The following is a 23,198-nucleotide window of genomic DNA, read 5'->3' as shown; positions in this document are numbered from 1 at the left end:
CTGGAAAGTGTTCAGATATGAGCTCTGTTTCTCCCTCAAAGGATAAAGGAAGCATGGGAAAGACCCACCTAGGGATCGTCCCATTTACTCTGCCCCCTCCTTTTGTCATTTCCAAAATAATACAACTCTAGGGATTTTTCACTTTCTTCAGGATTCAGTGAATGTCTACTCTAAGCAGGAAATTTAGCTGTAGAGGGATGTCCTTCCTGATACTAGGAACAAGAAAAGAGAAATTCGTTTATTTAGTCTCGATTCACTTACTCACAGGAAGCATGAAAACAGGGAAGTTCTGATAGATTTAAGGATTTTTTTTTAAAGGATATGGAGAACTCTTCATTAGTTCAAATGTTTTCAAATGCAGGTAAAGGACACCCCAAACTCCAATAGCTTAAGCAATAAGGGAATTTATTGGCTGACATACTGGAAATCCAGAGGTAGTGCAAGCTTCAGGGCTGGTTGAGTCGGTGGCTCGGGTTGATTCCATCATTCTGCTTGGCTTCAACCTCAGGTCGGTAGCCACATGGCTGCTGTCATTCCAAGCATTACACTCAGATCCAACAATGCTCAGAGGAGGAAGAGACTGACTCTCTATGGGGGTCTCTCCTGGGCAAGGAGAAACCTTCTGGCCCCACCTCTGCAGACTTTTTCTCACTTCCCATTGGCCTGAATTGGGTCTCAGGCCTATGCCTGAGCTGCTCACTACAAAGAAAATGAGATTGTATATAGACCAGCCAGGCATCCCTCGAACTGAGCCATTGTCATCTTCTTCTGAGGCACATAGCTTCACCGAAGGGGTGGTGGAGGCATGAACCAAGCCAGAAATCTACAGGGAAGATGGGAGCTGCAGAGATGACAAACAATGACCTCTGCAGACCAAGAGAATTTATTTCTGAAATGAACAATGAATCCTTGAGGTGATACTTTAGAAAAGGCTCTGACAAACAGATGAGACAGAGAATTAAAGATGATACCAGATGATCAGCAGAATAAGAAGAAAAAGTAAGCTGCACCAAACAAGACAAACACAAAGCTCATCATGCACAACGATCCAGTTTTTGACTCGGAGGAGCACCTTGAAGGCACGGTTTCTCTGGGCCTCTTGCAGGTCTTGCTTTTGCTTTGCAACATGCGACCGCACCTTGGCCAGGTAGCGCACGTGACCTTCTCCGTGGGGGTCGCCCCCGCCCTGCTGGAGCCGCTGTGCATCAAAGAAGAGGTCGTTGCTGAGGTAGGCGCCCTGGTGCTCCCTCTCCAGCCCCTCGACCACGGCCATCAGCCCGGCCAGCTGCTCCCCCCGCTCGTCGCCGGACGCCCGGTTGTTGAAGGCGCAGTACCTCTGCCCGCACTCCCGGACCAGGCCCCTCAGCCTCAGGTTGTCTGTGTTGGCTACGTAGTCATGCAAGGATCCGTCCGCTAAGTCCTCCTTGTGGGTGAACAGGATGACCATGTGTCTCAGGGCTCTCACCCCGAAGACCTCCTTCACCCTGGTCACGGCCACCACGTCCTGCTCTGTGAAGCGGCCCAGCTGGGTCACCAGCAGCAGCACGTGAGGCCCTGGGGCCGAGAGCAGGTAGCAGTCCCCGATGTTCTCGTACACCTCCTGGTCCTGGGCCCTCGCCTCAAAGATGGGGGGCGTGTCCACCACCAGGATGCTCCTCCCGTTCCACGTGCCCGTGGCCCCCTGACACTTCCTGGTCACCGACTGGGCCCCCAGCCTGGACTCAAACACTGGCTGGCCGAGGATGCTGTTCCCGGTGGCGCTTTTCCCGCCGCCTGTTTTGCCCGCCAGGATGATCCTCAACCAAAATGATCCTGGATTTAAGCTCTCTTCTCCTCCACCTGTCAGAGCACACAAAAAGTTAATGTGCCATTGCCATGGACTGAATGTGTCCCCCCCAAAATCATATGCTGAAACCCTAATCGTCAATGTGATGGTATCTGGAAGTTGGGTCTTTGGGAAGTGATGACGTCTAGATGAGGGCGTGAGGATGGAACTCCATGATGGAATTAGCATCCTTCTAAGAAAAGAAAGAGACTAGAACTCTCTTTCCACCAGATGAGGACACAGCAACCAGGAAGTGGGTTCTCCCCAGACACCAGATCTACCACACCTTGATCTTGGGCCTCCCAGCCTCCAGATCAGTGAGAAATAAATATTTGTTGATTACCACCCAGTCTGTGGTGTTTGTTTTAGCAGCCTGAACTGACAAGAAGAGTAATAAATGCCTTTTTAAGAGGAAGAGAACAAAAGATAAAAAGGAAAAGACCTAGAAGAAATAGCATCCCTGGATCAATAAGGCTATCACACTCTCTTTTCCCACCAGAGGGCTGGGCTCAGAGTAAATATTCTTACTAGAGAATAAAGGGAAGTCATGCAGAGCTGGTGGAATAAATCATCCCAGCTGGCCAAAGTCTTTAGGATCCCTCCTTTTGGGATGCTGAATTTTTCCACCCTTTCCAGAACATTCTCCCTATTCAGTTCCCACCCTGAAGGCTTTCTGATGCTCAGAGCTTCCTATGACCACTAAATTAATTGTTAGTCGCATACTTTCAACTCCTCCCATCCCTGCCTGGCCTCTGTTTTACAAGATGGCAGGGTTTTATCTGAAAAAACTTACCCTCACTAAGGAGAGCATGACAGCAAATAGCCTAATAAGTTTTATTTCTTGGGGGATATGCATTTTCTTTGTGTTGAGGTGACTCTAGTCTTGTACCTTTCACTACAGGTGGGAAGTTTGCTGACCCAATGCTGAGTTCATGGTCCCCAGGTGTTGTGCAGGGCTCCACCAGATCTTACCTTTGATGCAGGTGTCTTCTCCACCCTTCTGAAGCCCCTCCATTTTGTTCTAGATGGAAAACAGGCAGAGATTGTTCATACTGGAGTATACTGGAGTATACTGTTGCATACTGGATGCAACATCTGACACAAGACACCACATTTTATAGATGAGGAGATTGAAGGGAGAAAAAAACAACTACTGAAGGTCACATATAATTTAATGGATGAGCCGAGACTAAAACCCAGGGCTGCTGACCCTCAGCCATTCTTGGCACTAGACTGAGCTTCCTCACAAAGAGTATATAGACAGTCGCAACACAAGAGCACCGCACGTGGTTTCCCACCACCTGTATTTAGCTACTAACAGGATGCACTGAAAAAGTGCTGTCCACCCAGAAGACCAAATAAGGAAGTTGGTCATTTCCTGGCTTCCTGGCTCTCTGTCTTCAGGGTCTCAGTCCTGGCACCCAAACTCAAGATTGCCTGGCAAAGTTTTGCCTTGGGTGAACTCACAAAAGACGTTCTTCCCTAAGTTTCCATGGTGACGGTGGTAGAGAGGGTCACGAATCATCCCAGTTTGCCCAGGACTGAGAGGATCCCCTGATCAAAGGAACTTCAGTGTTGAAACTGGGAGAGTCCCAGGCAAACCAGGACGAGTTGGTCACGCCAGGAGTAGGAGATTGTCATGACCCCAGGTGGGCAGTGGGGTGGAGCGTACATCGGTAAACAGAGGGAAGCCCTGATTTGTTAGGCTCAGACCAGCTGTTATGTTACCAAAGATCTATGCTTCCATATTCTCAGCTCAAATAGTCTTCGACCAGTAGCTACCTCAGGGGCATCTCTCTCCAGTCCACTCCCCTTCTTTCATTGTCCCCCATATGCCTTTTTCTTGATCTTTGTCTTTCTTCCTACTTCCTACTTCCTGTGCTCAGTGAGTGGGGCCACTCAGGCCCCACCCAAGGATGACTACTCAAGCTTCACTATTGGGAAAGAACTTCACGACCCTTCCCAAAACTACATCAGGACCTCGCTGTGTGCAAAGTTTTAGAGTATTTTCTAAGGCTCAAGGAGTTAATGCTAAAGAATGAATCTCTAATTGTGGAATTTCAGCACCTAGGACAGGTGAACCGAAAAAAAAATACTTTTTGGAAAAAGTAGATTTCCTCCACGCTCCTTGGGATCACACCATATAGGATGTTATCTAGCCTCTCCACCTCTGAAACTGGCCACAGTAATTACCTTTGAAGGAAAAATAATTTAATAAAATATAACTTGGGAATTATTTTAATTTGAATGTCAAAACTCAGCTTCTATCAGACAGTTTCCCGGTAATATCTTGCAATTCGTTCTAATGGTATTTTCAAGCCAGAAGAGAATTCTGCCTCAAGACTTCAAGTCTGAGTTTCCAGCTGGCCAGTCTGCCCTACAAGTTTTGGACCTACCAGCCCCCATAATTGCGTGAGCCAATCCTTCAAATAAATTTCTTCATACATACATCCTATTGGTTCTGTTTTTCTGGAGAAAACTGATACATCGATCCAGCTAATTCTCTCTGTTGAAATTTGGAGAAGGAGCAAACCTGAAAATAATTCTCATCTTTGGCTGAATCTTTTCAAGCATGAAGTCTATAGGGAGGATTTTTTTAAAGATGTGATTGCATAGCGGGTGGCAAATGGGGACACCGGTGATTTTTAGATATCAGCTTATTTTCTGTGCTGATGATCTTGAAACCAAGGTGCTCTTATACTTTTCTCATGTACTGCCCTTGGATCATCTTGAATGGTGGTCTCCAGAGAGGACCAGCAAGGGGGGGCTCCCAAGCATCTGAGGACACCAGGCTGGTACCAGGTAAGTGTCTAGATGAATGTTAAGGGGCAGAGAAGGTGATGCTGAAAGAGCTGCAGAAAGGGGAGCTAGAGTGGGGCTGGAGCTGATATGCCTGGACTCAGAGAAATCAGGTAACACTGTCCACGTCTTTTATATATGAGGAATACAGAAGCCACCTGCACCCAGGACTGTGGGTTGAAGGGATATCCGAGAGAGATGGCAACCCCTTCACGGTGTCTCCCGGCCAATTGGGAGTGCAGGCAGGACCAGAATGTGCTGCCTGCGCTGTGTGCTGGGAGGGATATTCCCCTCTGGCTGCCCCTCACACCCTCGGGAACGGGTCAAGCAGCGCTACTCACGTGATGTGTATGGCCAAGCGACTGGTAGCCAGCCATCTTGGAACAAGAATGAGAGGCTTAAATTGCTGCTCTCTCTGAGTCTAGTCTGAGCAGAAAGGGAAGTGAAAAAAGGGGCCCCTCTCAAGAACCATCTTTCTCAATTATTTTTCGAGGATTTTTTTTCCCTCTCTAGTCCAAACGGCCACACCTCTGGCCAGAAGGCTGCCACCGGGTCCCAGCTGCACACCCTCCCCCGCTCTGTCCCCTGCAGATCCCTGTGCCCTTGTCGCCACATTAGTCCCCTCCCGACATCACCATCATCATGCTTCCTCCTGGCCATCCACCTAGCTCCCTTATTGTAGAGCCATCATCCTTCCATTCATTCATTTAAAATGTTACTAAATACCTGGCCTTGCTAGACACTTCTCTCCCTACACTTGGAGGACGGTTGGACCAGTTTAGAGAACAGCTCCTTCCAAAGACAGGGAAAGAAGGTGATTCCTTCTACCACCCTTGGGAAGCCCCACTTCCTGCAACATCTCCACTGGACAGGGCTGAAAGGAGCACGTGGGGACAGGAAAGGTAGAGGCACCCTTGGCAAAACTGTGAAATGGGCTGAAACTGGCCTGAAATGGGCCAAAACCCAGGCAGATTATCTTACTCTCATTTGCCAAAAGTATTCAGGATCTCCTCCCTACTGGCCCCACAAGAGAGGGTTGGAGAAGGTGACACGCTGATTAGGAATCATAAACAAGATGCCATGGTGAGACACTGTCGCTGTCAAAGGGTGCCAGGCAGGGTAATCCTCCAGGAATAAAGCCCTCATAACTCCATTCTGGTCAATGAGCAGGTTAAATCATTTTTCAAAACAATAAATTGCATTTCTTTCTCAGAAATAAAGCACATGTTTTACCTGAGCAGATCACCTTGGGTCCTGTTCCTGAAATCTTTTTCCCTCTTGAAAACAGAAACTTGCCTTCAAGTTGAGTGGTGTATGCAACAGAAACAAGCAACAGACATCAAGTCAGATTAAAATCGCAAGGCAAGTTTTCAGCCCGTTCTTCAAAGGGCATCCTATGACTTCTGGGAGCAGATTGCAGGGAGGAGGGTCAGACCATCCTCCCTCACCCAGCAACGTGCAGAGAACTCTATAGGTGCACCCAGATGTGGGTGCAGCAGCCACTAGGTGCATATGTGAATACACTTTTGCACAAATGTGAGAAATAAGCAAGCTAGTATCACCAAAGGGCTACTCTCTGAGCTCATTCTGTTCAAAATTTTAGGTTCTGAAAAATATAGTACTAGTAATATTTTCTGTTTGCAGTTATTTGGGGCTTTAGGGTATGCAATTCCTGACCCTAATAATTTAGGAATAATGAAACTGAGGCTTAGAAAGATCAAGTGTGCAGATCGACACAGATTACTACTGGGAGAACTGCAGTGAGAGGGAGAAGGAGAGGGAGGGAAGGGGAAAGAGAGAGGTAGAGAGATGAACAAGCCCTGTTACCTGGTAGGTCCTGGAAAGTTCTGCAAGTTCTCAGACAATCTTGCTGCAATCTTCCCTCCTCTCCCAGGCAACCTCTCTCATTGGCTTCTAGTCTCTTCACAAGAACATAAGAGCAGTGGCAGATGATAAACCTGGCCACCAATTCTATCTGCCAGAGAGAGAGAGAGAAAGACCCCGTCCCCCGGGGCAGGAAAAGGACAATGTGTGAGTTTCCTCACCAAGCCATCCCCAGAGAGTGACTCAAAAGCCCTCGGAGACGCCAGAGGAAGAAGGTTTTCTTTTTTGGTTTGGCTTGGTTTTGTTTTCTTTTTAATAACAGTTCCATTTCCTTCTCTCCACCGCATCTCTGTAAGGCTTTTGTGCAGAACAAGGTCTCTACCTGAGTTAGTCTGGAGACCCGGGGAAGCCAATGAACATCTGGGGCACAGCTGCATCCCAAACCAAGCATCCGCCGCCTTTCACTGGCCCACACTGGACAGACTCGCATCTCCCCACGCCCACCATTTACCTCTCCTGCATAAAGATAGCTTCTTATATGTAATTCCAGACGGCAGTGAAGGCTGAACTCAAGGCAGGCATCTTGCTTGAGACCTTCTATGGCTCTGGCCCCCCTTCTTGTTTCTCTGTCAAATGCCCTGCTCTCAAGTCACCCATGCTTTGACCTGAGGAGGAGACAAAGTTTGGTAGGTTTCTTCACCTAGGTGGACTTGCATTTCCACAGAAGCCAGGGCCACATCCGACCCCACCCATAGTGCGATTTAGGCAAAGTGACAGGCACTTAAGGGGGTAGGGGTGCCCTGGTGTCTCCCACTGCCCTGATTAATGTTCTTCCTCTGCTTCTGTGCAAAGGCCCTGCTGGGGGCCCCTGGGTTGTAGGGGCTGAAGCGCCTCTCTGGAGACATTCTTAGAGTGAAGGGGGCAGAGTTTGAACCATTACTTGCACATTTGGGTTCAGAACTGTAAGTTGGAGAAACAGCTATAATCAGGACATTGAGCTACAAGTAACTCTTGGTTCTTTGCTTAGAGAGGAGGGCATTTATAATGCAGATAACACCCACATTTCACATTTGCAATGAAAGCCATGCCTGACTTACAAAATATTCTCCCATATTGATACTGTCATTTTAACTTTTCAAACAATAGCTATTACACTGAATGAGGTGGATACATTCCCTCCTGCTGTAGAGGACAGAAAGGCATGCTTTTAACATACAGAAGACATTTTTTTCTCTTTGCTAGCTAGAAATCCCTCCGATATCTCATTTTACTTGGTGGGGGGCGGGTAGGGGAAAGAAGGTTAAAAGATCAACTCCTCTAAAACAAAAATAACTCTTTGTGATAGACATTTATCAACTCTTAACTGGTTTATCATGAATACTTTTATGCATGAAGTCAACTTATTCAGTCATCTCAGCACATATTTTGTAAATACTTGGTACACAAGACATTGCTCAAAGGTATCAAATCCACACCTGCCTCGTGAGTTTTTCACGGTTGAGGTAAACCTGTCCTTTTACCTGTCTTAAGCTACTGAGGCTAATACTCATGAGCCCACACCATAGAGACTATGGATCCTGACCGGCTACTTTCTGTGCATTAGAGAAAATGCAAATTAATCACTGAAAAAATCATCTTGGTTCTGTCTTCAGGCATCCTCAGCTACTACATAGGGTGAGATGAGATGCCTTCTACTGGGGACAATTGTATGCTTTTTCCTCTAAACAGCCTCTTCATATACTTAGCTGATTTCTTCTTTTAAATTATATGTATTTTTCTTGTTGATTCAAGAAAGGCCTTTATTTATTACTCAAGAAAGCAAAATACTACCTACTCTATATAACACCGGTTAACACTCCTTTTCTGCCCCTTTCCTTTCTTTATTTAGAGTTTTGTGGCTATTCAGGGTTCCTCTTTTTCCTTCCGTGTTAGCTCTTGGAATTCTAGTGATGGTTCTTCAAACCATAAGTGCTTCTAATGGTTGGTGAAAGAAATACCAGCAATAAAAAAGGAGGGAAATTGTTCCTTTGCCCCTACAGCTACAGAGAAAAACAGCAAATATTATTCCTGCAACAGAGTCTGTGAGATATCTAGTCCTCGAAAACTGTAGCTCTGCCCTGTGAAAATAACCATTTGTCTCTCAAAACTTGTAGAATTATGGTTGTCTTATTTAATAATGTGTTTCCTGGGACTTCCCTGGTGGCGCAGTGGTTAAGAATCCACCTGCCAGTGCAGGGGACAGTTTGAGCCCCGGTCCAGGAAGATCCCACATACCGTGGAGCAACAAAGCCTGTGCGCCACAACTACTGAGCCTGCACTCTAGAGCCCGCAAGCCACAACTGCTGAGTCCATGCGCCACAACTACTGAAGCCCGTGCACCCTAGAGCCTGTGCTCCGCAACAAGAGAAGCCACCACAATGAGAAGCCTGCGCACCGCAACGAAGAGTAGCCCCGTCTCACCGCAACTAGAGAAAGCCTGCGCACAGCAATGAAGACCCAACACAGCCAAAAAATAAATAAATAATAAATGTATTTAAAAAATAATGTGTTTCCTTATTGTGAGATGTAAATTGAAATCTAGTAATTCCTAACAAGTGTAAATACTCATAAGGTTTCTTGGACAGATCCAAAGGAGATCACTGATACTTCTTTCTTCTGCCATAGGCATGGAGGTAATAAAATAAAACAAAATAAAATAGTCAAAAAAAGTTTGAGACTTGTGTCTCTAATTTAAATTGACAATATGCTCAGTAAAAGAGAACTGTCAGTTGGTGTCAAATATCTTGCAGATACTACCCCCTGCTGTTTATCTCTTAAGTTAGCTATGGTAAGTTTTTTTCTCAGTCTGGAAATTTTAACAAACATTTTCTTTATGGCTTCTATCATTCTTAGAAGGCCCTCCTTTCTCATCCCTTTATTTAAAAATATATTATTTAGGTCCACACAAAAATCTGCACATGAATATTTATAATAGCTTTATTCATGATCTCCAAAATTTGCAAGCAACCAAGATGTCCTTCAGTAGGCAAATGGATAAATAAACTGTGGTACATCCAGTCAATAGAATATTATTCAACATTGAAAAGAAATGAGGGGTTTCCCTGGTAGAGCAGTGGTTAAGAATCCACCTGCCAATACAGGGGACACGGGTTCAAGCCCTGTCCCGGGAAGATCCCACATGCCGTGGAGCAACTAAGCCTGTGAGCCACAACTACTGAGCCTCCGCTCTAGAGCTCGCATGCCACAACTACTGAGCCTGCATGCCACAACTACTGAAGCCCACGTGCCTCGAGCCCGTGCTCTGCAACAAGAGAAGCCACCACAATGAGAAGCCTGCACACCACAACAAAGAGTAGCCCCTGCTCACTGCAACCAGAGAAAGCCTGCGCACAGCAACAAAGACCCAACGCAGCCAAAAATAAATAAATTAAATAAATAAATTTTTAAAAAATTTTTAAAAAGTAGCAGTTTTATTTTAAAATGTTAATATCTACAATGTGTTAGAAATTGCATTCTTTGCAAACATTCATGATGAAAAAAAATTTAAGTTCAGTTTAAAATGCTCAAGGGAGCACCTAGATTGAAAAACAATTTTTGGTGAATACACAAGCAAAAATGTTTGAAGACAATTGCTCTAGAGAAACTCTTACATGGATGAATACGTGAGGATATTTTTATAAGAAAGCTCATAACAGTAAAAAGCTAGAAACAACCCAAATATCCATCAAGAGTAGATTGAATAAACAAACTGTAGAATGCCCACACAATGGAATAATACACAGCCATAAAAATGAACAAAATACAGCTACTGGCACCAGCATGGATAAATCTCATATACACTATGTTGAACAAAAGAAGAAAGTCCCGGGAGAACACAGAGTCTGATTCCATTTTTGTCAAGCTTAATAACGGACAAAACTAAAATATATATATTATTTAGAGCAACAGACATAGGCGGTAAAACTATAAGGAAAGGCAAGAGAATGATTTTCACGAAGGATAGGCGAGTGATGATACCTTGCTGAGAGGGAGGCCATGTGATCAAGAAGGAACTCATGAGAGTTGAGTGGAGAACTTCAAAGAGTAATGAGGGCTTCCCTGGTGGCGCAGTGGTTGAGAGTCCACCTGCCAATGCAGGGCACACGGGTTCGAGCCCTGGTCTGGGAAGATTCCCACATGCAGCGGAGCAACTAGGCCCGTGAGCCACAGCTACTGAGCCTGCGCGTCTGGAGCCTGTGCTCCGCAACGAGAGGCCGCGATAGTGAGAGCCCCGCGCACCGCGATGAAGAGTGGCCCCTGCTTGCCGCAACTAGAGAAAGCCCTAGCACAGAAACGAAGACCCAACACAGCCATAAATAAATAAATAAATAAATAAATAAATAAAAGCTTTATTAAAAAAAAAAAAAGAGCAATGAAACAGGATGTGAACTAGTAGAGAAACTTACTGTTGTAACTGAGCAGGACCCTATGAGGCCTTCCCAGAATAAATCCCCGCTCATGTCCTCCACCTGCCTTTTGTCTGTAAAAAAAACTTTAGTCAAAGGATAAATTTAATCAGTAAAGTGAGAAAATGCAGAAAGGAAAACAGTCAAGCAAGACAAAATAATAGCATTTTAGCCATTAAACAAAGTCAAGGACCTTTAGTTCTTCCTCAAGGGCTATAGATAATATTCTGAGCCACGTCCTTTGAGTTATTTTGCAGATACTGAAGCCCCTACCAGGCGGAAGAAGTTAACTACATGCTGCGCACAAGCACGTAGACCCCAGACAGGTTGGAACCAGAAGGTCGATGATGCTGACTCTCGATTACCTCACCACCAACCAATCAGAAGAAGGTCCACGAGCTGATCACACACCCCACAAACACCCTTCCTCACCCTATCTTTATAAACCTTTCCCTGAAAGCCTTCGGGGAGTTCTGGCCTTTTAAGCACAAGCTGCCCTGAACTCCTTTCTTGGTGCCCTGCAATAAAGCTGTTCTTTTCTACTTCACCCAGAACTCTGTCTCCGAGGTTCAATTCGGTGCCGTTGCACAGAGGCCCAGTTTCAGCAGCACTATGTTCTTGTATGAAAATACTAGTATAAAAATACACATTCTTCCAAAATTGATATATATGTAATTTAATTCCAATTGAAATTGAATTGATATATATGTAATTTAATTCCAATTGAAATTCCAATTAAATCCAATTTAATTCCAATTGAAATATACATTCTTCCAAAATTGATATATATGTAATTTAATTCCAATTGAAATCCCAACTTTTTGTAGGTAGAATTAAATAACACTTTCTTAAGTATTACGTATTTTCTTGGGATGAAAAATGCCTGGTGTAATGAAATCAGTCTGGTATTGACATAAGAAAAGACAAATCAGTAAGTAGAACAATATACATAGTACATAGGGAATCCCAGTTAATAATGGGATTTAATATATGACAAAGGCAGGGAAACAATGGTTTATTTAGTAAGTGGTGCTTAACCAAATGGTTTTCCAACTAGGAGACAATAAAGCAGAGCTCCTACCCCATACTATATAAAAATCCAAGGAGGATTAAATTCTCATCTGTAAAAAATAAAACAACAAAAATCTTATAAAATATAGGAAACTGTATGTACAATACAAGAGTTGGATATACTTTCTTAACCAAGACATGAAGCCAGAAGTTATCAAAGAAAAGATACTTTAATGTTTTATTATGGCCTCAAAGTTAAAGACACACACACACAAAAAAAACAGACTTGAAAAAAAGATGAAATCTTAAAATGCATGTTGTAAAAAAAGCTCACAAAAATCAAGGAAACTGGGCAATATATGTGTAGATTGTTCAAAGATGAACAATAAACAGCCAATACATATATGAAAAGATACTCAACTTCATAAATAGTCAAGGAGGTGAAAATTAAAATAATTTGCAAAAATTAAAATGAGTTCCAATATCTACTACTGGCAAAAGTCAGTAGTGAGGTTAGGGAGAAGGACAAAGGCCACTTTAATGCACTGCTGGTAAAATGTAAATGAGTTCAGCCTTTTTGGAAAGCTCTCTGATAATATTTATTGCAATTTTAAATATCTATACCTTTCAATGAGTGATCCTATTCCAAAGACTCCATCTCACAGCAGTAAAAGCTCCAGTTACCGCAGCCCAGGAGCACAGCATTTTTTTCTAGAGGCAAAAATACAAGTAGTGCGGTAAAAGTTCATCGGTAAGGATATCATGGAAATATTGTGCAACCGTTAAAAAGGACTACTAGAATGCTTGAAACTAAATACACTGACCACACCAAGTGTTGGTGAGCATGTGGGGGAAATGGTTGGGATATAAAATGGTGCCATGGCTCTGGAAAACACTTGGTCACTTTCTTAAAAAGTAAACATACACCCGTGATGTTTCAGCCATTCTAATCCTAGGTGTTTCCCAAGAGAAGAGAAAGCATACGTCTGCAAAGACTTGTACCTGATTGTTCACAGAAGCTTTACCTGTAACAGCTGGGAACAACCCAAATATCCATCAACAGGTGAGCGGATAAAGAAACTTCAGTATATCCACACAGTGGAATATTATTCTAAATAAAAAGAAATGAACTACTGATACACAAAAACATGGATGGCTCGCAGAATCATTATGCTTAGTAAATCAACTATACTCCAATATAAAATAAAAATTAAATTAAAAAAACAAAAACAAAATCAGGTTTACTGAAAAAAAAGTCATTAGGCTGAGGGAAAGAAGTCAAACAGACAAAATGAATACACATCGTATGATTCTACTTATATAAAACTCTAGAAAACGTACACTAATCTACATTGACAAAAAGCAAATCAGGGGTTGCCTGGGGATGGGGGGAGAGGAGGGCCAGGGGGAGAGGAGGGCCAGGAGGGAGAGATTGCCTAGGAGCACAACGACACCTCCGGGAGGTGATGGATATTTTCACTACCTTAATCGTGGTGTATATATGTCAAAACTTACCAAATTGCATCCTGTAAATATGTGCAGTTCATTGTGTAACAATTATACCTCAATCAAGATAAACAAGTACCAAGAAAAGTACAAACAAGCATCAGCTGTTAAGACAAATCACTTGGGAATGGGAAAGTAAGTGAGGAGCGGGGCTGGCCAAAGGAGTGACCAAGAATTTTAGAAAGGAAAAGAAGAAAAACACTGCACTGAAAATAAAAACAAGTATGAAAGGTTCACAATTGAAAATATGAAAAAATATTTTAAATTACTAATTCTAGTGATTGGTTTTACACATTTTTACAACTTGTGCACGATGGCTGCTGTCTTTCAAACTCACCTACTTTTAAGCAATTACGTCCGGTCCCAGAATCAGGGACAGATATCTCTGGAGAACTTTCTGAAACCTGAGATGCTTTGGCCAATTTTAGTGTGCTTTCCTACTTTTTGGTCCACTCTCAGCAAAGACAGTCAGCTTGGCCTGTTTTGTGTGCTTGGCAACATTCTTATCACTTTTACTATTTCGTTTCTAGTTCTAAGTAAGCTAACCAATCCCTCAGGCCGCTTCTGCTGCAGGAAACAGAAGTACAACTCACACAGCTTAAACAGAAAAGGAAATTTATCTAGCTTCAGTCATTGCTATATTCTCTCTCTCCTCACCTCTCCAACAAAAAATCCCAGGACTGAGTCCTGTGGGACAGCCTTGGAGCCCAAGCCCATCCCTATACCCAAGCCATGGGGCTGGGATACACCAATTACCCTGCATCACATGACGCCCTGCATCATGCCAGTCCCGGGTTGAGAGCTGGTGAAGTCAGAGTCACTTAGTTAAGGTTCAGGGGCTTGCAGCCGAGGGGGACTGTTTCCAAAGGAAACCAGGGGCCTGTTCCCAGAAAGAGCAGGAATGCATGCTGAGCTGCCAGAACAACCAACGCTTAGTGATGTCACCCAAAAAAGAGTAATCTGATTTTTTTTTTTAAGTTTTTAACACCAGTATTTATTTCTATGTTTTAAGTGTTCAAGAAACTTTTGAAAGGCCCAAATACCCAAAGATGTTCAGGTTTAATATAAGATCATACTGAGGTGGCATCTGTTCGTTTCTCTGTTGCTAAAGCCTCAATCTGATCCTGGTTAATTACACATGCCGATAATTCTTCCAGTTGGGTAGCAGTGATTTCCTCTGACTCCCAGCATCTTCCATAAATGGTCATCAGTCCACGAATGATGAGAAATGCAATACCAGAAATAATCACTAAACGTTTGCAGATTCTACTTGAATATCCTTCCTGTATTCTTTTCTGAAACCAGGTCCGCTGAAGATCAATTTGGGAAGAGGAGATAATGTGAGTCTCATCTGGTATTAAACACAGCTCTTCACTACAGAAACCAGCAAACACCCTTCACAATAAAACAAATTCTCCAAAGAGAGGAAATATGAGGGAGATATAGATGAAACTAGATCTGATCGCTGAAAGTAGAAAATGTGTTCTGAGGGCACGTGGGTGTGGTGTGTTACAATTGGCTATAGTTTTGTGTGCTTGAAAATGTCCTTTAACATTTGTATTTTTAGGGCTCAATCCCTAAGTAATGTTATTTGAAATTATAAATCTTCAAAATAAAATGAAGTATATAGATAATAAAGCTTAATCAAAATTGAATGTTTCATTCATGTTTTGATAATGTTGGTGCACACCAAGATGATGTGGTTTGAGGACTTATTTACGCATAACTTAAGTACATATATGCCCTTTCTAAGTTATTTTCAAGTTTTCTTTGGCATTTTTACTTTTTTCTCAGCCAATGCGGCCTTCATTATCTATGAGTACTGGTCCTGTTCCATCAACAGGAGTGACTTTCTAGGTTCTCACAGGGAAGATGAAATATCCTCACCCTGCCCTTCCTCCCTCATCCACCCCCCCACCTTCCACCTCCCTCCTGCCGCCAACCGCACCTCTTGTCATTCTTCTTCTGGATCACATCCCCTGGGAGATCCCATCTCTCCTTTGGGTGGGTCTCTCTCTAGTTTTGCCAGCGCAAACCTTCAAATAGCTATCACTAAAAAGTGAGTAGGAGGCAAACTTTCTGAATTCCAGATGTTGTGAAAATAAAAGTATTTTTCTGCCCCTTCATTCAAGAACTGGATTGACTGCACTTTCAAAATGCCGATTCAAAATCATTTTCCCTCAAAATGCTGAGGACATTTCTCCATTTGTCCTCCAGCTTAGATTGACTGGGTCTGATGCCAATCTAACTCCTATACCTTTGTAAGCCACCAAATCATTATTGTTGTTATTTAACTTTTGGAATCTTCTTATCCTTTCATGAAGATGGGTCTAAGTGCGAAAGAGTCAATTTTTTTTCCTATTTCTTGTGCTGGCCACTAAATGGGCTTTCTCACTCTGCAAATTAAAGTCTTTCCTTAACTCTGCAGTTTTCTTTATGTTGATTTTTCTCTGTTCTCTCTTGCAGACACCCCTATTAGTGGATGTTTCTCTAACAGAGCCATGGCCACAGGGATGGCCTTCTCTTGCTCTTATTTTCTTCTCTCATATTTCATACCTCTTTTTCAATCTTTTTTCATTCTCTTTTTCCTTCTTTTCTAGATTTTCTTTGGATTTTTTTTTTAACTTTAGCAACCATATGTTTAATCTCTAAGTGACTCTTGTCTGCTAATTGTCCTTATTGATAGCACATTCTTATGCTGATAGATGCAATATTTAATGCAATTCCTCATCTTGCTAAAGATGTTATTTGGATGGTCTTAATTTCCCTTCTGCTTCTCTCAGGGCTTCTCTATCAGTTCGTTGGGCTTCTGCTTTCCTCAGGTACCTGGTCTTCATTCCTACAAATGAAGGTGGCGGCAGCCTGAATTTGTGGCCTCCATGCAGAAACTTTCCCGGGGGCCCTCCCTGCCCAGGCAGCCTGATTAGCGACTCTGGTCCATCAGGCAGGGACTCCCAAACCCCAAATGTCAGAAACGGGGGCTTTGCTGTGCAGTATCATAGCCCTACTTGAAACCTCAGTTCTCCCCAGAGAGATTGGGCAATCATTTTAGAGAAAGGCTCTTGGCAGTTGACCCGTTTTTTGTGCTCTTTTGCCTAGGGCCTGACAGAGAACTTTGGGTTCTCTGCGCATGCGGACCATCCCTGGATCATGTCATGCTGTCGTCTCCATTTGAAGCCGTAAAGTGACAAAGCAGATGGGCTTGGTGATAACGCCGAGCAGGCACTGGGTTAGCGAGGATAGAAAGGATCTAGTGGAAGTCTTCAAATATTTTAGTTTTTTAATAATTTAATTTAAATTACTTTTCTGATTAGGGAATACTCAAAACGTAGGAATGGGTCTACAGTGAAAAGTCCCCCTGCTTCATCTCCTGATGTCCAATTTCCATCCCTCCAGGCAATCAGGGTAACCAGTTTTGGTGTTTCCTTCCAAAAGCTGATCCTATGAGTATATAAATAAATATACATATATATGCATGTGTATATTTGCATTCGTTGCAAAGACTATATACAACTTGTTATGCTGCACATATATTTTTGTAACCAAATCCTCTCCTAAGGGCATGGAAAATGGGGGGAAGGGAGGCAGTAGAATGTAAAAACCATATTGGGGCACATGTGATTTCCCTCCAACCCCCAAATCACAATGTTTTATCCCCCAAAGTAACAGCAATGGAGTAAGTACACCTGGGTTCACCCCACAAAACAGCACCCCACCCAGGCGGTTTTGAGTGCAGCACCCTAGGATGTGGGACCTGGAGACTCCTGGGCACCCATTTAAATGCCAGTTACCTTAGCCCAGTCTCTCAGCCTATTAATTAGAACTCTTTCAAACTGCAAGAGGCTTAAGCAAAAGACAACTTATTGGGCACATACTAAAATGTCAAGGCTCAATCCAGCTTCAGGCACTGCTGAACTCAGAGCTCAAGCAACACCTTCAGGAGTGGTTCTTTCCCACCTCTCAGCTCTGCCTTCCACAGGTTGTCTTCATTCTCAAGCCCGTGGAGGGGGTGTGGTCTTTGGCAGCTCCAGGAGAACCTCTCGTGGGGGCAAGGTGGCTGCTGCAGCTCCAACTTTACATCCTTGAAGGTTCAAGTTCAGCAGCAAGTGCAAGAGCTTTTCCTGGTAGCCCTAAGATTTACTGTAATGTGACGGACTTGGGCCATGTGCCCACTCCTGAAACAATCACCATGGTCTGGGGGAAATGATCCGCACTTAATCTAAGTTTGGGTCACATGCCTTATGCCTGGAACTGAGGATAAAACCCCACCATGAACACACAGCCAGACAATGAGGAAAAAGTGGATCCCCAAATGGAAATCTAGGGTTGTGCCTAGAAAATTGGGGAATGATGAATGCTGGGGCCATCTACTTATGAAACTTCATACTAACACTAGTCCATTGGTTCCAAAAGTGGAACCAAGATATTTCAGCCAAGAACGGTAGGATAGCTTGTAAAAGGCTCCAGGTGGTTCTCATTCCTAGTGGGAATGTTATTCTAATCCCACATTGAGACTCGTTGCCCTACTCAATTACCCCGCAAATTCATCCCATTGATCCCACTGCAGACTGTATAATTGGTTCAAACAAAACTCTACTCACACTGCAAAAAATAATTCATGCCATTTATTGATTCATCCAACAAATATTTAGAAGCTGTCCTCCCAACTCTCTCTAACATCACTCTTGTATAGACAAGACAGGAGGGTTTATTTACCATTACAATTCATTATAATACAGACCAAATTGTCTATCAACAAAAGAATGGATGAACAAAATGTGCTATGTACAATGAAATACTGTTCATCCTTTAAAAGGAAGGAAATTCTGATATAAGCTACAACATAGGTGAACCTTGAAGACATTATGCTAAGTGAAATATGCTAGACACGAAATAATAAATATTATATAATTCCACTTATATGAGGTACATAGAATAATCAAATTCATAGAGACAGAAAGCAGAATGGGGGTTAGCAGGGGCTGGAGAGTGGGGGAAATGAGGAGTTAGTATTTAATGGGTACAGAGTTTCCATTTAGGATAACAAAAATTTCTGGAGATGGATGGTAGTGATGGTTACACAACAATGCGAATGTACTTAATGTGACTGAACTATACACTTAAAAATGGTCAAAATGGTAAAAAAAAATTAATAAAAATAAATAGATGTTAATAAAATAAATAAGACGGCATTGGTGAGAGTTGGGAGAGTTGGGAGAAAAAACAGCAAAGACTTCAAATCTGGTACTTTTCTTACAGAAAATAAAATAAATAATGTAGTAAGCTTAGAGAAGTAAAATAGGTCATCGGTGGCATGACTTAGGAACAAGAGAATATCAAAAAGGAACAGGAAGATCTAAAAAAGAAGCAAATATCATATCTAGAAAATTTTAATGGAACTTAAAATTTAATGGAACGGAAAAAGCAGATTATACATAACTGAGGCAGAAATTGGGTAACTTGGTAAATAATTATGAAGAATTTAACCAGAGCGCAGCAGGTAGAAATAAAGAGATGAAAAATAAAAAGCACAAACCGGGTTAGGAGATAAGGAAGCTAGAGTGAGAGGGTCTAACATGAGGCAAATCAAAATTTTAGAAGGAAATATTAGGGAGAATGTGGGAAAGGAACTATTCAAAGGCATAATTCAGAGTTTCCCAGGTTAAAAAAAAAAATGTGTGAACTCTGAGACTTGGAATTTTTAAAAATACTTTCTCAGGAGGAATTTTCAAGGGAAAATAAATTCATGCACACCTACACATTTTGAAGTAAAATTTCAAAACATCAAAGACAAGGTAAAGATCTGAAAAGCAACCTGAATTAGATATAATTAACTAAAGCTGGAATGGTATATCCAGTGAAACTATTTATCTTGAGCCAGGTATAATAAAGAATATTCTGATAAATAAAAAGCTAAGAAGGTTTACCACCAAGAGATCTTTGCTATTAAAGAAACGTTTAAAGGATGTACCTCAAAAAAGAAGAAAAAGGATATCAGAAAGAAGGCCTGAACTACAGGAAGAAAAGGAGAGCTTTTTTGCCATTAATAAAACCATAGGTAAATTTAAACAAACACTGAGTATACGAAAAAAATAAAATATCTAATTTGTGGGTTGAAATAAGTCAAGATAGAACTAAAACTCAAGATAAGAATATCATTTAACAAGGAGCATTCTAAAGGCACAGTATTTTTCAGGTAGAGGATAAGGATACTGATTACCTTTAGAATTTGTTTAGTTAAGTGCACATGCTTTAAAAAAAAAAAAAAAGATTTCAAAGGAAACCACTAAGAAAGTAGAAATCCTCCTGAATGAGGAGTGAGTGGGGCACTGAAGATGGGAGAGGGAGAAATAAACTAAACCAATAAACGCTGAACAAGTTCAGAGCAGTACCTACCGGTGGAAAGAAACACTTTCATAATGTCTACTTCCTAATTCAGAAAGGATTTTTTTTTATTGGAGTATAATTGCTTTACAATGTTGTGTTAGTTTCTGCTGTACAACAAAATGAATCAGCTATATGTATACATATATCCCCTCCCTCTTGGACCTCCCTCCTATCCCCCCCTCATCCCACCCATCTAAGTCATCACAGAGCACCAAGCTGAGCTCCCTGTGCTATATGCAAGTTCCCACTATCTAGCTATTTTACACCTGGTAGTGTATTTATGTCAAACCTAATCTCCCAGTTCATCCCACCCTCCCCGTCCCCCCACCCCGTGTCCACACATCCATTAGTTTCCCATAAAAATTAATTACAAACTTTCTTGTGAGCAATTCTTTGCATCTGAGGCTCCAGGGCCTTCTTTGTGGAGTTTGAGGTGATGGGGCCTTATCCCATCCCCTGAAATATCTCTGAAGAGACTCTGGGCCTTGAAGGGGCAAGAAATAGTAAATGAATACTCCTACTGCAGGAAAGCCCTCCCCTCCCCGGCATTTCATAGCTGTCTCCTTAGGATGTACTTTTCCAGGAAGTTTTCCTGATTGAGCCAGGCAGCTAACGGAGCAGTGGGCAGGGAAATTCCTAGATGTCTCCGCGATGGAGCAAGAACAGACACTACCCACATCACATCAGCAAATGGTCACTGGCCCTCGGCTGAGCCAAGAAAGCCCGGACCCCCATCCCCTCCCCTGCCTCCCTCAGGACTCTTTAGGAAACCGGAAGGAGAAGGAGGGGCCACACACTAGGACAGCACATCCCTAACCTTAACCCTAACCCTCCCAGTCCAAGCAGTGGTCTCTGCTGGCAGGGGGACCCAAGCTCTGATGACTGCAGTTTTAAACATGAACAGAACTGGGTCTTGAACACCAAACATGAGACCATTTTAATGACCAGGTTGTGGAATCTGGAATCTGGTCCTGATGTTAAAGGACCAATATCCAATGGGGAAATGGGGAGCTGACAAAACAAAGTTAAAAGCAGTGATTGGAAAAGAGAAATAGAACCATTTCCTGTTTACACTCTGAATGGTTTTAAACACTTCAGTAAATATAAATAGGCTTGTGATTAATTGCTGGATCCCAGGGTCATGAAGTCAGTTGCATAAATACAATCTGGTCACAAAAACTGAGTTGTGTAAATAGACAAATAACTGTTGGTTTTTCCAAGTAAACAAAAGCAAGGGGAGAAGGGGATGACATCTGATTTCCTACAGAAAAGAAAAACAAAGATTATGAAACTTCCAAGGTTATTCACAGGGTAAGGAGAGGGAGGGCAGTGGAGCCCAGAAAAGAAGAAATGGGGGAGAGGGAGAAGTCAGATGGAGGGGCGACCCCTTCCCTCAGAGACATAGAGACTTCAGGGGGGAAGAAAAGAAGTTGCCAGACTCTGACAGTAAGACATCGCTTCATGCTAGAAAAACAACAACAAAATAAACAAATAAGCAAACTACCAAGTTGTCATTTATTTACCAGAATGAAAAATGAAAAGAATTTCTATCTAATCTAGCCATAAAAGGATGGTTTAGAAATACTGAAGCACAAAAACTAACAGCATCTTAAGCTAAGGAAGAGAGGAAAGATGCTTCCTCTTAGCGGCATCTTTGGTTCTGCCTTGCTGTTGTTTCTTCTCACGAAAATTCCTTTTTAAAATGCTAAGGTTAACAAATGCATCAAAAGAATTAAAGACATCAAATTCAAAGGGGCTTGTTCTATATCCGAACAAGACACCTGTGATTATCTCTGTGCTTCTCTAAATGTGCTGAAGGCACGAAGCACCTGCCAATCTTGAGAAAATGCAAATCCTGACTCAGTCAGTCTAGGGTGGGGCAAAGCCTCCTCCCTGTTGCCCATGCTAGATTCACATTTGGGGAAGCAAGAGCATAAGCTCCCCGGCTCCTGTCAATCACCCAGTAGGACTAGCTACTCCCTCCACTGGGGTCTCCCACACTAGGGGACGGCAAACTCTATTTTAAGTCCTGTGGGCCATTTAGTCTCTACTGAGACCACTCAACTCTGCCCTTGTTGCATAGACAATGTGTAAACCAAGAAGCGTGGTTGTGTTTCAATAAAACTTTATTTACAGAAGTAGGTGGCAGACCAGACTTGCCCCTCAGGGTGTAATTTGCCAAGCACTGTCCAGTACTCTGAACATAATACCACCTCATCCCTTTGACCTTTATTACACAAGCTTGTTTACAAATCTCTATCTACAAGCCCACCACCCTAACCTCCCACGGTGGGGCTATGCCTCACCCATACCAGCAGCTCTGCCCCTGCCAACACCACATCGTAGTGCAGGATTGTGCAGGGGGTAAAGGCGGGGCTCCCAGCCAGTTCTTCTGTTGTGGGTCTTCTAACTAGTAATAACACCTACCTCTCAGAGATTTCATAAAACCACAATGGAAATGCAAGTCTGCTCACTATGTTGGAACCAAAAATGCCAGAATCCCTATGATGTCTTAATTCTACAGACCATGGCCTGCTTTTTTACCCTTCAGAGATGAAATCATGCGCCATAAGGCTAACAGAAACTGGTGACTAACAGAAATTCTTGAGCTCATCCTACAGAACTGCAGGGAAGGGGAAAACTTGTTAAAAACCCCTCCCTTGTAACCTGCCTTCACTGACTAAGCTTGTCTTAATTATTTTTTGACTCCTTAGTGGCCCTCTATAGATAACACCTCTGATGAATGGGTCACTATAGTAACAGGGGCTTAAGTTGTTTTCCAAGGCTTGGAGTCGGCTCCTGTCCAGTTCAAGCTGGCTAAGACTGGTTGGGACCAACAACCCTAAAACTGGGCCTGCACAAGGGTCCAGTGAGTGACCTTTTGACATCAGAGGGGTGAAAACTCTACCCTCAGATCATGCTAAGTACCTCCATTTTTGGACATGTATCCCCTGAAGAAACATGTAACTCAGATATGCTGGCATGGAATACCAGCTACCTCACATTTTCCCTACTTCCAATCACCTTTCTCCATGCCTAAGACCACCCTGCTTCTCTATCCCATAAATATCTCAAGCCCCTCACCTTCAGGGAGGCAGATATGAGATTTGTTCTCCTGTCTCCTCGCTTGGCTGCCTTGTGAATAAACACTTTCTCTGCGGCACACCTCAGCATCTCAGCATTTGGCTTGCTGCACATTGGACAAATGAACCTGCTTCCATAGCAGAAGTGCTTACATCTATATACTTATATTGTACATAGAAAATTTAAAAAGTAAAAAACTAATCAATCTTATCATTTACAATGAAATTGAAGAATAACAGGGGTGTGTGTGTGGGGGTGTGTGTGTGTGTGTAGCGAAAGAACCAACAGTAATTGCTGCAAAAAAGAAGAGAGAAAGA

At 42.8% G+C, this 23,198-nt stretch overlaps 1 protein-coding gene across 1 annotated transcript; it reads right to left on the bottom strand.

The window, feature by feature from the left end:
• Positions 1-958: 958 nt before the first annotated feature.
• On the bottom strand, positions 959-6,507 carry LOC132371351 (GTPase IMAP family member 5-like). Its single transcript, XM_059932582.1, has 4 exons — positions 6,452-6,507; positions 5,858-5,920; positions 2,798-2,846; positions 959-1,839 (listed from the first exon to the last, which is right to left on the bottom strand). The coding sequence occupies exons 3-4, from the start codon at positions 2,838-2,840 to the stop codon at positions 959-961; spliced, it is 924 nt and encodes a 307-aa protein (XP_059788565.1). The 5' UTR covers positions 2,841-2,846; positions 5,858-5,920; positions 6,452-6,507.
• Positions 6,508-23,198: the final 16,691 nt, after the last annotated feature.

The sequence above is a fragment of the Balaenoptera ricei genome, chromosome 9, assembly GCF_028023285.1.
Source record: "Balaenoptera ricei isolate mBalRic1 chromosome 9, mBalRic1.hap2, whole genome shotgun sequence".
NCBI lineage: Eukaryota > Metazoa > Chordata > Mammalia > Artiodactyla > Balaenopteridae > Balaenoptera > Balaenoptera ricei.
The sequence above is the reverse complement of the archived record's forward strand: the minus strand, read 5'-3'. Positions and strand labels throughout refer to the sequence as shown.